The sequence below is a fragment of the Anomaloglossus baeobatrachus genome, chromosome 4 (assembly GCF_048569485.1).
Source record: "Anomaloglossus baeobatrachus isolate aAnoBae1 chromosome 4, aAnoBae1.hap1, whole genome shotgun sequence".
NCBI lineage: Eukaryota > Metazoa > Chordata > Amphibia > Anura > Aromobatidae > Anomaloglossus > Anomaloglossus baeobatrachus.
The window spans coordinates 3473527-3488519 of record NC_134356.1 but is presented as its reverse complement, the minus strand read 5'-3'; the positions used below and the strand labels follow the sequence as shown (position 1 = coordinate 3488519).

The window sequence follows — 14993 nt, the reverse complement described above, 5'->3', positions numbered from 1 at the left end:
CCATTGTGTCATCTGCGGCCCTCTGGGTCTGTTGAGCTGCATAAGGGAGGGGGGGGGGGCTGTAGCCACAATGATGCCGTAGGGGGGTTGGCGGGGGCCCGGTCCCATTACTTGGAGTTAGTGGTTGAAGTTTTTTGGGGTTTTTTTTCCTTGTTTCCTTTTGGCACGGGCCCGTGCCCACTGGACTGACCCCCGTGGGAGGGCTACTGGGGAGTGAGGTGGGTGTCTCTCTTAGCCCAGACGGGTTGGGGAACCTCCCTCTAGGTCTCTCCCTTCGGGTTTACCCCCCGGGAATCTATGCCTAAGGTTTATGCATTTTGGTTAATGTTCTTAATCATGTTCATTTCTTCTATGTTTGTCCATGTCTCCCCCCCCCCCCCCCTCCCCGATGTTTTTTTTCCTTATGTGTCCTTTCAGGTACCACCCCTTCTAGAGTCCCTGGGAGCTGCGGCCCTTTGTCGTATGGACCGTCTCCTCTGGCCGGCTTCACAGGGGAAGTCATGCCCCCGACGGTATAGGTGTGCCATTAGCTTTTTCTTACTTCTAAGTTTTAGATATGACCCGCATTATCTCTCTTAACGTAAAAGGTCTGAATTCACCCCGTAAGAGGAAATTGCTGCTACAGGAACTGAAAACATCAGGTGCAGACATAGCCTTTATCCAAGAAACACATTTTGTGGAATCAAACACTTTCAAATTTGCGTCCCACCGCTTTCCCCATCCATTACTCGGCTTACTCGGGCTCCAAGAGGGGGGGAGTTGCTATTTTAATATCCTCCAGTTGTCCTCTACAAATTACGGGCTCTCACTGCGATCCAGAGGGTAGATATGTGATTCTGGAGGGCCAACTGGGGGGATCCCCGCACATACTGGCCAACATTTATGCACCTAATGAAGGGCAGATACGCTTTCTTAAGAAAATACTCGATCTGATAGGCGGACTGGCACCGGCCTCTACGGTGTTGGGGGGAGACTTTAACATCCCTTTTTCGGAGGTGGCCGACAGACTCTCTGTGGGTGGACACCCTCCATCGGGTGCTTTGAAAATTTGTCCCGGGACTTTCGTAGGCTCATTAGATCAGGGGCTTTATACGACGCGTGGAGGGTGGACCACCCGGGAGAGAGGGCCTTTTCCTTCTACTTGCATCCGCATCAGACGCACACCAGAATAGACTATTTTTTCATTGACTCACAGCTGCTGGGGCGTCTTGAGAGGGTGGAAATGGGATCCATTACGTGGTCAGACCATTCCCCACTCACAATGGACTTCAAGAAAGATGGTCCTCGACCTAGGCCTCAGCATTGGCGCCTTAATGAATCTCTAATCAAAAATCCCGACACTAGGGCTTTTTTAAATAAGCAACTGGTCGAATTCTTTCAGTTGAGCACGGTCACGGTCACGTCGCCGGCAACACTCTGGGAAGCTCACAAGGCAGTGATGAGGGGACTATGCATTAGAGGGGGCGCCAGGGCTAAAAAGAATGCCACAAGCCAGCGGGACTCTATAACGGCCCATCTTAATCTACAGGAGGGGAGACTGACGGCTGCCCCATCACTGACTATTCTTAGGAGAGTCATCAGCCTTAGGGAAAAGTTGAGAGACTTGGCAATTGGCAGAGCAGAAAAATTGCTAACCTTTCCAAACAAAGATACTATGAAAGGAGTAATCAGGCTCATACCTTACTCGCCAGGCAGCTTAAGGAGCGCGCTACATCCTCATGCCCTCAGGCTCTGCGCGACGAAAAGGGCACTATCCACTATCACCCCGCTTCAATAGCTGACATTTTTTTCAATTACTACAACAAGCTTTATAACCTTCCGGTTCCCCCGGGCATGGCTTCGCGCGGGGCTGGGGCACTTGGGGACTATTTTTCGGCCCTTGAGCTCCCTTCACTGCCTTGCGGAGCAGCCGCGGCTTTGAATGAAGAGATTACTACAGAAGTTCTGGAAGCCCTGCCTGGCGGGAAGTCACCGGGCCCGGACGGCTTTACTTATTTTTATTACAAGGTGTTTGCAGCGGAGCTCCTCCCACACATGGCCGCCTTGTTTAACTCTTTCCTTCAGGGTGACCCTATCCCTCCATCCATGCTACACTCCCATTTAATCCTCCTGCCCAAGCCACCCAGGGACCCATTGGACTGTGCTAATTATAGACCAATAGCCCTTTTGAACTCCGATTTGAAGATGTTCATCAAGCTCTTGGCGGCCAGGCTTAATCGATGGTTGCCCCAACTCGTGTATAAAGACCAGGTGGGTTTTGTCCCTTGCCGTCGGGGGGGGGGGACAACACCAGGAAGGTCATAGACCTGGTGGATGTGGCAAATCGGACGAAGCAACAGGCGTTGGTGTTGAGTCTAGATGCAGAGAAGGCTTTTGACCGCCTTGTGTGGCCTTTTCTCTTCAAGACTATGGAGGTCTTTGGGATATCGGGTGGCTTTATGCGGGCCTTGAAGTCCCTGTATAGCGCTCCTACGGCCTCTATCAAACTCCCCCTCCACATCTTAAAGCCTTTTCTCATCTCCAATGGCACCAGGCAGGGGTGCCCCCTGTCCCCCCTCCTTTTTGCGCTATGCATAGAGCCCCTCGCGGCCTCGATCAGGAGCAACCCAGACATCTCGGGGGTCCTGGTCAGGAATAAACCGTTTAAAATCTCGCTTTTTGCCGACGATGTGCTCATTACACTTACGAACATCCATGTGTCCCTTCCAATTTTAATGTGCACCTTGGGTAGGTACGGGAGCCTTTTGGGGTATAAGATCAACTCTAGCAAAACGGAGGCAATGCCCTTGAATCTCGACCCGGTGGCCCTGGATTACCTGCGTTTGAATTTTAAGTTTCGTTGGAAGACCGATGCGGTCAAGTACCTGGGGGTTAACCTTACATCTACTTATGATTCCCTCTATAACCTTAACTCCCCCCCCCCCCCCCCCCCCCCCCCCTTTTCCGAGAGCTGAGAACTCTTTTGAGCAAGTGGTTGCCCCTCCCTCTTTCGTGGATGGGGCGCATTGCGGCGGTTAAAATGAGCTTGCTCCCAAAATTATTATATATCTTTGAAACCCTCCCAGTTAAGGTACCAATAAAGGAGCTGAAGTCCCTTCAGGCGGCTATCCTTAGATTTATTTGGTGTAACAAACGTCATTGGGTGGCCAGGGAGGTGTTGATGGCTCGGAGAAACAGGGGGGGGGGCTTTCTGTCCCGGACATCCTAAAATACTATTGGGCGGCCCATCTTAGGAGGATCCCCTGTTGGGTGTCCCTTTGGGCATACAACAGGTGGACTGAGATTGAAAAACTTTGGCGCCTATACATCCAAACGCGCTCCTGTGGCCCCCGGCCCGGTGTGATTCGCCCCCCCCCCCCCCCCTCTTCTTGGACCGATGCAGTTCACTAGGGACCTCTGGGCATTTTGCATTAGAAGATTTCCTTTGGCATCCCCCTGCTCCCCTCTGATGTCCTTCATATACCAACCCTTGCTCCCAAGCAGTCTGGAGTCGGACATGGTGCACCCCTGGCTCAAGGCAGGTCTATTCAGATTTGCAGACATTATAGATGGAAGTACAATGCAGATCCATTCCTTTGAGTACCTTAGAGATAAATTCTCTCTCTAATCGAGAGTTTTTCCAATATCTGCAGATCAGAGACTTGGCTGGCTCCTTGTTTGGCAGGGCAGGGGCCTCGATTCCCACAGATTTTGAGAAAATTTGCAGAAGGGGCACTGATACTAAGGGGCTGATTTCGGAAATTTACATTTTGCTTTCTGAGTCACGGGAGGGGCCCGAGGGGTCTTTTCCATACATGCGGAAATGGGAGTCTCTATTGGCAAGGCGGATACTTCCTCAGGAATGGGCAGCAATCTGGGGAAACGCCGCCAAGACGTCAATATGCACACTATATAAGGAAAACATCTATAAAATTTTGCTATTTTGGTACCACACTCCAGATTTCCTTCATGGCATAGACCCCTCCATACCGGCTTGTTGCTGGAGATGCGGGGGAGGCAGGGGCACCATTCTGCACATATTCTGGTCCTGTCCAGGGATAGTCCCCTTCTGGGAGTGGGTTAGAGGGTTGATCCATAAAGTACTAATATATAGAGGTTGATCTTGATCCCCTGATCTATGTTCTGGGTCTTGGGAATGGGGGATTGGGAAAAACGGCCTCTAAGCTTTTGTCCCACATCCTTACGGCGGCCAGATGCTTAATTGCAAAGAATTGGAGGCAGCCAGGGACACCCTCACTCCAGAGCCTCAAGTATAGATTACTGGACGTTAGACGCATGGAACATCTCACGGCACTATTGCATGACACAGTTGACCGCTTCCAGGCCGTGTGGGCACCATGGGACTACTTTGCGGGACAGGAGGATCTGTGAGACTGAGGCCTATGGGTCCTATGGAAGGAGCATGGACTCTTGAAACCCTTCCCTCTTCCCTCCTATTTCTCCTCTCCCCTCCTAACCCTCCTCACCTGTCCTGTCATTGTTTGTCTAGGTTCGATAAGAATTGTGAATTTTATGTTTTATTTTATGTATGAAAAACGTAAATTGAAAATCTCAATAAAAATTCAAAGTTTAAAAAAAAAAGACAATGCCGTCAAGAGGAGAAAGGTGATAAGAGGCCTACCACGTCTGGCCGTCCCATCAACAAATCTCGTCAAGATTCAGCCATTTTCCCATCTGGCTAATTAAGAAGGGGGAGGAATGTGACGACATAGACTTTTTCAATGTGTGTCGTGAGTTAAATTTCTTACATTAGCCAGACGTATTGCTCTTCTGTGTGATAACTCATGTTTGCTAAACTATTGTTTCTCCAGACCCTTCTGAGCATTCATTGTAATATAGTTGTGTATTGCTAATCTAATGTAAATACCTTTTTTAGTAGCGATTGTCTAGTCTGTGACTTGCAGACTACATGTAGATATCCTCAGTCTTTCTATCCACATCATTTAAATGAACATTATCCATGCAGCTTGAAATTCATCCAATAAGAGAAGCAATCTTGTACAACCAATCCGATAAGGGCCCAGTATATCCAAAGGGAAGGAGCGGGCTATAAAAAGGGACTTCTTTAAGTCACCAGTTGTTGATGGATGTGCATGATCCAGTCTAAGCTCTTAGGAGCTGGCTAGGGGATCAGAACCAGGATACCTTGTGGACTCGGTCTAGGGACTTTGGCTCCGATTAGAGGAACACTTGTCTACATGACTTCAAACCAGAACTACTTAAGGAAGAAACCCAGGTTGGGACAAATCGGTCACCTGGTACAGACTTTGCAGACCTCAGCCAGCTTCCTAAATCTGGCATTATTCCTATCTCGGTGGGTGCCCGCCAAAAGCGGGGTGCTGCTGGATTGGAGTAAGTAGCCCTGGAAGCTCTGAAGCACGGACATTCTAATCCCTGGTGAGCAGCGGAAGGGGGAGACTCTGTTGCCTGTTACATTCTGTGGTTTTGCTGGTTATGTGCTATGTGCCGTTAATATTTTGGGAATCCAATAAAGTCTTAATATTGTGATTCCCTCACCCTGTGTTGTCTGAGTAGTGTTACGCCCACGGTTAAGGAGGCCGGCGTTCAGTTGGGATGAGCCCTGAGCCACGCTGTCTTTCTAAAGGTGGCCGAGCCAGCGGACGAGAGCACCCACTGACCCCCCGAGTCTCCACAGGAGAGCACCCACTGACCCCCGAGTCTCCAGTGTTGGTGGTGATTGATGGGTGGTGGTGGTGATGGATGGTGGTGGTGGTGATGGATGGTGGTGGTGGTGATGGGTGGTGATGGGTGATGGATGGTGGATTGTGGTGGTGATGTTGATGGTGGTGATGGTGTGGATTATGGTGGTCTCCCTCCAGACTACAAGACCCTGGGCATCCTGAAGCGCCAGTTCCCTAACGCCCCGCTGATTGGATTGACCGCCACGGCCACCAGCCACGTTCTGAAAGACGCCCTTAAAATCCTGTGTGTGCAAAAGTCGCTCACATTCACCGCCTCTTTCAACAGACCCAACCTGTTCTATGAGGTACGTGGTGCGGGCGTGTGATGGAGAGGACGGCACTACTGAGACCGCCGGCAATGTGTCTGGGGGGGGGGGGCTCGGTGGTGCAGCCTCTGGCCGCCGGCGGTGTGTCTGGGGGGGGGCTCGGTGGTGCAGCCTCTAGCCGCCGGCGGTGTGTCTGGGAGGGGGCTCGGTGGTGCAGCCTCTGACCGCCGGCTGTGTCTGAGGGGGGGGCTCGGTGGTGCAGCCTCTGGCCGCCGGCAGTGTGTCTGGGGGGGGGCTCGGTGGTGCAGCCTCTAGCCGCCGGCGGTGTGTCTGGGAGGGGGCTCGGTGGTGCAGCCTCTGACCGCCGGCTGTGTCTGAGGGGGGGGCTCGGTGGTGCAGCCTCTGGACGCCGGCTGTGTCTGGGGGGGGGGGGGCTCGGTGGTGCAGCCTCTGGACGCCGGCTGTGTGTCTGGGAGGAGGGGGTTCGGTGGTGCAGCCTCTGGCCGCCGGCTGTGTCTGGGGGGGGGCTCGGTGGTGCAGCCTCTGGCCGCCGGCTGTGTGTCTGGGAGGAGGGGGCTCGGTGGTGCAGCCTCAGGCCGCCGGCTGTGTGTCTGGGAGGGGGCTTGGTGGTGCAGCCTCTGGCCGCCGGCTGTGTGTCTGGGGGGGGGCTCGGTGGTGCAGCCTCTGGCCGTCGGCGGTGTGTCTGGGGGGGGCTCGGTGGTGCAGCCTCTGGCCGACGGCGGTGTGTCTGGGGGGGGGGGGAGCTCGGTGGTGCAGCCTCTGGCCGCCGGCTGTGTGTCTGGGGGGGGGCTCGGTGGTGCAGCCTCAGATTTCGGGCCTGACACTGAAGTTCTGTCTTCCAGGTTCGGCCCAAACCTTCCTCCTCCAACGACTTCATTGAGGAAATTGTGAAGCTGATCAATGGCCGGTACAAGGGCCAATCAGGTGATGTGCGGGGGGCCCCTGGGAGCCCGGTGCCTCGGCCGCTCGGGCCCCGCTCCATTATTAACCCTGTCACTTATTTCAGGAATCATTTACTGCTTTTCTCAGAAGGACGCAGAACAGGTGACGATGAGTCTGCAGAAGCTGGGGATCCGGGCCGGGACCTACCACGCCAACATGGAGCCACGCGACAAGACCAAGGTCCACACGCTGTGGACCGAGAACAAGCTGCAGGTGTGTGCTGGGAGCTGTAGTGCAGCACTCGCTGAGCTCCCCGCTGACCCCGTGTCCTCCGCAGGTGGTCGTGGCCACGGTGGCGTTTGGGATGGGGATCGATAAATCCGACGTCAGATTTGTAATTCATCACACAATGAGCAAATCGCTGGAAAACTATTACCAGGAGAGCGGCCGGGCAGGTACGACAAGCGGGCAGGCACGACGTGTGACAGATGGTCAACCCCCGGTACTGACATATTCCGTGTCCTCACCAGGGCGGGACGACCTGCGGGCAGACTGTATCTTGTACGCAGGCTTTGGGGACATCTTCCGGATCAGCTCCATGGTGGTGATGGAGAACGTGGGGCAGCAGAAGCTGTACGAGATGGTGGGGTATTGCCAGGATGTGACCAGGTGAGGACAGGGCGGGCTGTGCGGGGCCTGCGCCGAGCCTGGCGGGCTGTGCGGGGCCTGCGCCGAGCCTGGCGGGCTGTGCGGGGCCTGCGCCGAGCCTGGCGGGTTGTGCGGGGTCGGCGCCGAGCCTGGCGGTCTGTGCGGGGTCGAGCCTAACCGCTGCAGTGTGTGACGCCTGTTTCCCGCACAGGTGCAGACGCGTCCTCATTGCTCAGCATTTCGATGAAGTCTGGGACTCGGCGCAGTGTAATCAGATGTGTGATAACTGCTGCAGTAATTGGGGTGAGTGGTCCGTCGCCCTCCGGCCTCGCTCCCGCTGCCCTACCACCTCTCTCCACCGCCCTCTGGCCTCGCTCCCGCCGCCCTCCCATCGCACTCACCGCCTCTCTCCACAGCCCTCCCGCCTCACTCCCATCACACTCACCGCCTCTCTACACCGGCCTCACTCCCGCCGCCCTCCGACCTCGCTCCCGCCTCACTCCCATCGCACTCACCGTCTCTCTCCATCACTCTCCCGCCTCTCTCCACCACCCTCCCGCCTCGCTCCCGTCGCCCTCCCATCGCACTCACCGCCTCTCTCCACCGCCCTCCCGCCTCGTTCCCATCGCACTCGCCGCCTCGCTCCCGCCGCCCTCCGGCCTCGCTCCCGCCGCCCTCCGGCCTCGTTCCCGCCGCCCTCCGGCCTCGTTCCCGCCGCCCTCCGGCCTCGCTCCCCTCACACTCACCGCCTCATTCCCATCGCACTCACCGCCTCTCTATACCGCCCTCCGGCCTCGCTCCCGCCGCCCTCCCGCCTCACTCCCATCGCACTCACCGCCTCTCTCCACCGCCCTCCGGCCTCGCTCTCGTTGCCCTCCCGCCTCGCTCCCGTCGCCCTCCCGCCTCGCTCCCATTGCACTCACAGCCTCTCTCCACCGCCCTCCCTCCTGCCTCTCTCCTTGCTCCGCCGCCCTCAGTCCTCCCTCCCGTCGCCCTCCCGCCTCTCTCTTCGCTCCGCCGCCCTCTCTCCTCGCTCCGCCGCTCTCCCTCGCTCCCGTCGCACTCACCACCTCTCTCGCCGTCCTCCCGCCTCGCTCCCGTCGCACCCCCCCCCCCCCCCCCGCCTCACTCCGTCGCCCCCGGCATCTGATGGCGCCTCCTGTCTTCTCTCCCCAGACTGTGAACAGATGGACATCTCTGATTTCGGCAGAGACATCTTGAAGATTCTGCACCAGGCCGAGCAGATGGACGAGAAGCTGACGCCGCTGAAGCTGATGGACGCCTGGAGCGGGAAAGGAGCCACCAAGCTGCGCGTCGCCCAAGTGCTGCCCCCGCAGCTGCCCCGCGAGCAGCTGGAGAGGATAATCACCCACCTGCTGCTAAAGAAATACATCAGGTGAGGAGCCGCCACTACTCCCATCACCACCTATACACTGCTCTCCCACGTGTCCTCACAGGCGGTCTCTGCGATTTCTCACCCCCCCCCCCCCAATGTAACGAACCCTCAGCTCTGAGATGTAGTAACTGAGCTAGAAACGCTCCCATTCACTGAGAGCAAGCAGAGATCCTGACTGGTTTGGAACTGGGAAGCTGCAGAACCTCTTATTTCTCTGCCTAATAGGGACAGGACACACAGGAGGTGAAGTAGCCCCTCCACATCATCTGTCTATGGGGCATGAGGCGGTCGTCCAACGGTGCTCGGTGGCCGGTGACAGACGCCCATGTCTAGTACCTGTGCTAGCCGGGCACCTGAGGGCCATCTCTTCCCCCTCTTGGGACTAGCGCCATTCCTCCTGTGCCCTGGTGGTAAGGTGCAATGGCTTCCCGGCCGGGGCCTCCTGCTGCTCCCCGCCCTTTCTCCTCCAGCATACAATGGACCGGAGGTGACGTCAGACGCAGCATCGCTCGATGGGAGACATCACTTCCAGCTGCATACCAGGGTGGACACATGCCAGATTTCAGTGTCCGCTGCGGCCTATCGTGTCCAGCAGCTGCAGTATCCAGGAGAGAACCCTTAAAAGTGCCTCAAGGATCCAACCAGGGGCATTCACGTCCAAAAAGGATGCTGCGTCGGGTCCCACTCATATATAGAAGTGGCCTGGACACAAGACATCCAAGGTAGGACCGGTCCTAATTCTGCTCCACAGAGCCCAGCACTATCCCAGTAAGTACACACCGGGCACAGGTGGTCTTTCCGTTTGGAGCAGGATATTTATACTTGTACATTATCCCCCTTCTTATTCGGGGGACAAGGATCCAAAGAGTAAAGCCAAGATCGCAAGTCATAAGTGTCATATCTGTGCTAAAAAACCTTCCGGCTCCCTGTAAAACATTGCTGTGCCAGAGCTGAACTGAGAAAGCTATCCGGAAGGAGCAACGGTCCTTAATGAGCGATATTCGGGGGATGGTACACCAGGAAACTCTGTCTTCCCCAGCTGCCTACTCCCAATCTAGGTCTCTGACTCCATCTACAACATTCCAACTCACAAGAACGAGCTTCAATTCCCAGGGAATTACTGGAGGAAGGCGAGCTAGGCTCCAGCCCCGAGCCTGGAGGAAGGCGAGCTAGGCTCCAGCCCCGAGCCTGGAGGAAGGCGAGCTAGGCTCCAGCCCCGAGCCTGGAGGAAGGCGAGCTAGGCTCCAGCCCCGAGCCTGGAGGAAGGCGAGCTAGGCTCCAGCCCCGAGCCTGGAGGAAGGCGAGCTAGGCTCCAGCCCCGAGCCTGGAGGAAGGCGAGCTAGGCTCCAGCCCCGAGCCTGGAGGAAGGCGAGCTAGGCTCCAGCCCCGAGCCTGGAGGAAGGCGAGCTAGGCTCCAGCCCCGAGCCTGGAGGAAGGCGAGCTAGGCTCCAGACCTGACCCTTGGAGACAAGATGATATGGAGGAGCTCCTTAAATCTGTAAGAAGTACCAGAAAGATAGCAGAGGAGGAAACTGCTCGATTTGTTAAAGACAAGATGTTTGGAGGTCTTGTGTCTGATGTTTCCGGTGAATGAAAACATCCAAAGTCTGATGATGGATGAATGGAAGTTCCCAGAGAAACAACTGGGGGCCCCTGGCAAACTGAAAGATGGGTTTCCACTACTGGAGGACATGACTGAATGCTGGTCCGAGATACCAAAGGTGGACATCCAGGTGGCTGGAGTGGTAAAGAAGACAACATTGCCATCTGAGAATTCATCTCCACTCAGATCCCATGGATCGAAACATGGAGAGCCTGCTAAAATAGCCACGGGAGCCTTCAGCATCATTACTGCAGATGGATGTGGTTTCTACATGTGTCCATGTCCTGGTGGCTGAATCAACAAGAGGACAATCTTTCCATGGCCTCTCCCCGAGCGGATCGTCTAGCTTCACTTTCTCTTATCGAGAAGGCCACAGGCTTCCTTGAAGATGCCTCTGTAGAAACGCTGAGGGTGGCAGACAAGTCTTGGGTATTTTCAAACTCGACAAGATGAGATTTAGGTCTGACCTCAAGGAAGGAGATGGGGCTTCTAAGATCAAATCAGTTCCCTTCTGGGGAGAATACATGATCGGTCCAACAGTGGATGATATATTGTATAATGCTTCAGATAAGAGCAAATCCTTACCAGATCCAAGAAATTTAAGGAGAAAATTCTTTTGTCCATCGCAAAACCAGACCCCTCAGAGGGCAGGCGGCTGGAGTTACTCTAAAGGGGAAGGAACGTCCGGCCTGGTCAGAACCGGCGACCAGATGGACAATGGTGCCCGAGCAGCGGGGGCCGTATCTCAGTGTCTTCCCCAGTGGCAGATACATTTTGTCAGATCAGTGGGTCCTGGAATCCCATCCGAGAAGGAATAGAAATCAAATTCTCCTCGGCAATGTGTAACTGTGACACACCTAGCATCCCAGAGGCTACCCTAATGTCTGTGGAGATGATCGCTCTAGAGACACAATATGGAAGAGGTCATTATTCTCAGTTATATCTTGTAGAAAACCAAGTGGGTCCTACAGGATCCTCATAAATCGGCACATTGTTTACAAATGGAATCCATAAGATCTGCCATCCCCGATAGGACCAGATTTCGTTATGGTGACTATGGAGCTACTAATGTTTATCACAGAAGTTCTTTGCCCCAGATCAACAGGTACTGCCCTACCAATTCAATGTTCTGCCCTTTTGGGATCTCACCGGCTCCACAAGTATTTACCAAGGTGGAAGCGATAAATCAGAACATTCAGCATGGTTCGGTATCACGGCGATTTCTTACCGATGGCTCCCTCTATACTCTGAGAACATCTGCAAAAACCTCTGGGGGTTGCAGGTGAACCATCAGAAATCAGACTTGGACCTTCCTAGAAATCCTACTGGACTCTGAGAAGCCGGCATCCTTCCTATCAGAAGACAAACAGTAAAGTATGGACTAGCCGCTCTGTGAAGTCAGAAGATACTATCAATAATGGTGGCAATGTCAGTCCTGGGTTCCATGGCCTCTTGTATTCCAGTGGTGGCCTGGTCACAGACACATTGAACCTCTGGAAACAGTTATTCTTCTACTTTTGAGCTAGGAGATATTTCTACTTTGTGTCCCAGTCTGGGGAAGTCTTCACTCATCTGGTGGCTCAATTCTGAGAACCTATAGAGGGGAGTAATGGGGATTCGGATTCCTCTCAAGGTTAGAGCAGTGGTCGTCCAGAATTATTTTCAAGGGGTTTGTACTCACAACATTGGTCTTGGATCTTCCAGTTGCAGAGAGTTGAAGGCAGTAGATGAAGCCCTGAAAGCTGCGGTATCTTTGATACAAGGGACTCATGTAAAAATGTATTCCAACAACATAACCATGGTAGCTCACAATATGAGGCTCTGAAGTCAGTCTCATCAGAGGTCTTCTTTTGGGCAGAACATCTCTCCCTGGCAGCACTCCATCTAAAAGGCTCCACCAATGCTTATGTGGACGTCCTGAGCAGTGGTCGTACAACCAGGCTAATGGAGTGTGAATATGGACGTTCTCCAGATGGTTGGCAGGTGGGTCTGCCCAGACGTGGACCTTTTTCAGGCATTCAGAACACAAAAGGTGGACGGCCATGTCGCTCAGAACACAGGCTCTCATATGCCTTCCCCCTAATTCCACTCCTGCCAAAAACTTCACAGAAGATCAGAATAGCGCAAGAACAATTCCCGTCCCACCTTTTTGGCCCAAAATAAGCTGGTTTACGCATTGAACAGCCAGAAATCGGAAGGTCCACTCATTCTCCATTAGTCTACAACCTTCAGCAGGGCCCAATTTGCCATCCAAATCCCAAGATCTGTCATCTAGCTTCAGGATCCTCAATCCCAAGAGCTAGATCTGTCATAAATACATATATGGGAAAATCTTTTTATCATGGTGAGACGCTAATCTTCCAGATCTCCTTCATCCAGATGTAGAACAGGTCCTGGACTTCCTTCAAGATGGTCTACAGAACAGTTTGAGCACCAGCACCCTCAAAGTTCAGGTCTCTGCCTATAGCTCATTTTAATCTGGAGGATCATCGCTGGATAAAAAGGTTTATGATGGCGGCTTGCAGATTACATCCAACACGTTTGGTTCCACCCAGGGACCTAAATATCGTTGTCAAGTGTCTAACGAGATCTCCATTTGAACCTTTAGTGGACTTGGACAAGCTACCCTGGAAAGTGGCCTTCCTAGTTGCAGTCACAACAGGCGGGTGAGTCCGTGACCTCCAGGCCCTTTCTATCCAGGAGTCTTATTTAAGAATTCAGTTGGTCTCCGGCTGGACTCATCCTTTCTACCTAAAGGGACTTCAGAAGTCCAAATGTTTCAGGAAATTTATCCTTCCTTCATTCTGTCAGAATCCGTCTCACAAGGAAGAGGAGATTCATTCCTCAGATGTGTGGAGGGAGGTTCTTCAGTATCTTCAGCCATTGGAGCGGTGGAGGAAATATCAGAACCTTTTTGTTCAGTACCGTGGTCAGAATAATGGCAAGAAGGAGTCAGTCCCACTGCTGCCGGGACTAGGAAAGCAATCAGTGGTGTTGATGGTGGACCTGTCCCTCCCGGGACAGTGCTGACTGTCCTGGGCCCGCGCCCCTGTCCTGGGATGAAAGATGGTGATTGTATACATTGGGTGCGGCGGCTGTAGTCCATTCTCCCCTGACTCTATAGATTGGGTGCGGTGGCTGTAGTTCCCCCTGATATTTCTTTGATACTCCGCCTGCTGTCGTGGAGGTCACAAGAAGATTAAATCTAGACTTGCAGATATTTCGGCCCCTCCACAGTGGTGAGGGCCATCCCTGCCTGTCCTTCTATACTACGGTAATATACTTCCTGTAGATGCATGACCCATCCACGCTGCCGAGGGACACTGGAGGTAGACACTGCCGAGGGGCTGCGTGCTCTCCCGCGGTGCCGTCTTGGAGGGGCCGCGTGCCCTCCCGCGGTGCCGTCTTGGAGGGGCCGCGTGCCCTCCCGTGGTGCCGTCTTGGAGGGGCCGCGTGCCCTCCCGCGGTGCCGTCTTGGAGGGGCCGCGTGCCCTCCCGCGGTGCCGTCTTGGAGGGGCCGCGTGCCTTCCCGCTGTGCCGTCTTGGAGGGGCCGCGTGCCCTCCCGCTGTGCCGTCTTGGAGGGGCCGCGTGCCCTCCTGTGGTCCGGTCTTGGCCCTTTTAAGGCTTCGGTGACGGCATCCTTTGTGTTTTCTCTCAGGGAGGATTTCAGCTTCACGGCGTACGCCACCATCTCCTACATGAAAGAGGGGCCCAAGGCCAACGCCCTGCGGAGCGAGAAACACCCGGTCATCATCCACCGGAGGAGGGGTCCTGGGACCACTACCAGTAAGGTGAGCGGAGCCACACACACTCTGGGGGGATGATGGGAGCAGTGATACATTATATTGTTTATGGTTTTACTTTTTATGTTCCTAGAAGGTAAAGTTAGTGAAATATTCGGCGTCTCAGGACTACAACTCCCAGCAGAGTTCATCAAACACAACAAAGTCCCCGTCCGGGAAGGGAAGTGGAGACCAGAAGCGTCCTCGTCATCCTACTTCATCCAGCAGCCCCAGAGCCAAGAAAAGCCGCAGCAGCAGCGACGTCTCTATTGTCATTGACTGAGGGGCAGTGGCTGATACCAGCGAGGATTGCTCCGTCCTGCACTGTTGGGGGCTGTAGTCTGCTGCCGCTCATCACTCCCATCATTGGTTTTTGCTGTAGTGATGATTTTGGTTCCTTCATCAGTTCGTGTGGTCCCCGGACGGGGGGGGGAGGTCTGGGCAGGGGGTGTACATATTTTTATTGTGGGGGGGGTGTACTTACTTTTGTGGAGACTTTTCTACAGTAAATGATTTTCTGTTGTAAGACAAGCTGCAGATTCATTACACAGAGGACGGGAGACGTCGCTTTAGTCTCCCCTCCCCCCAAATATCCAGTCACAGAGTAGTTGGAGAAGTCGGGCTATATGCGGCGCTAGAATTTGATTCTGTTCTTTCTTTGTCCTGATGAAGAAGGCGGAGATGCCTTTGAA

The 14993-nt window shown here is 54.3% G+C and overlaps 1 protein-coding gene across 1 annotated transcript in view; it reads left to right on the top strand.

The window, feature by feature from the left end:
• Positions 1-14749, top strand: part of RECQL (RecQ like helicase) — a 33363-nt gene extending 18614 nt beyond the window's left edge. The window contains 9 exon segments of the mRNA XM_075343496.1: positions 5841-6007; positions 6832-6913; positions 6996-7144; positions 7209-7326; positions 7402-7540; positions 7731-7822; positions 8696-8915; positions 14178-14310; positions 14396-14749. Coding sequence (XP_075199611.1) covers positions 5841-6007; positions 6832-6913; positions 6996-7144; positions 7209-7326; positions 7402-7540; positions 7731-7822; positions 8696-8915; positions 14178-14310; positions 14396-14584 — 1289 coding nt within the window. The 3' untranslated portion in view covers positions 14585-14749.
• Positions 14750-14993: the final 244 nt, after the last annotated feature.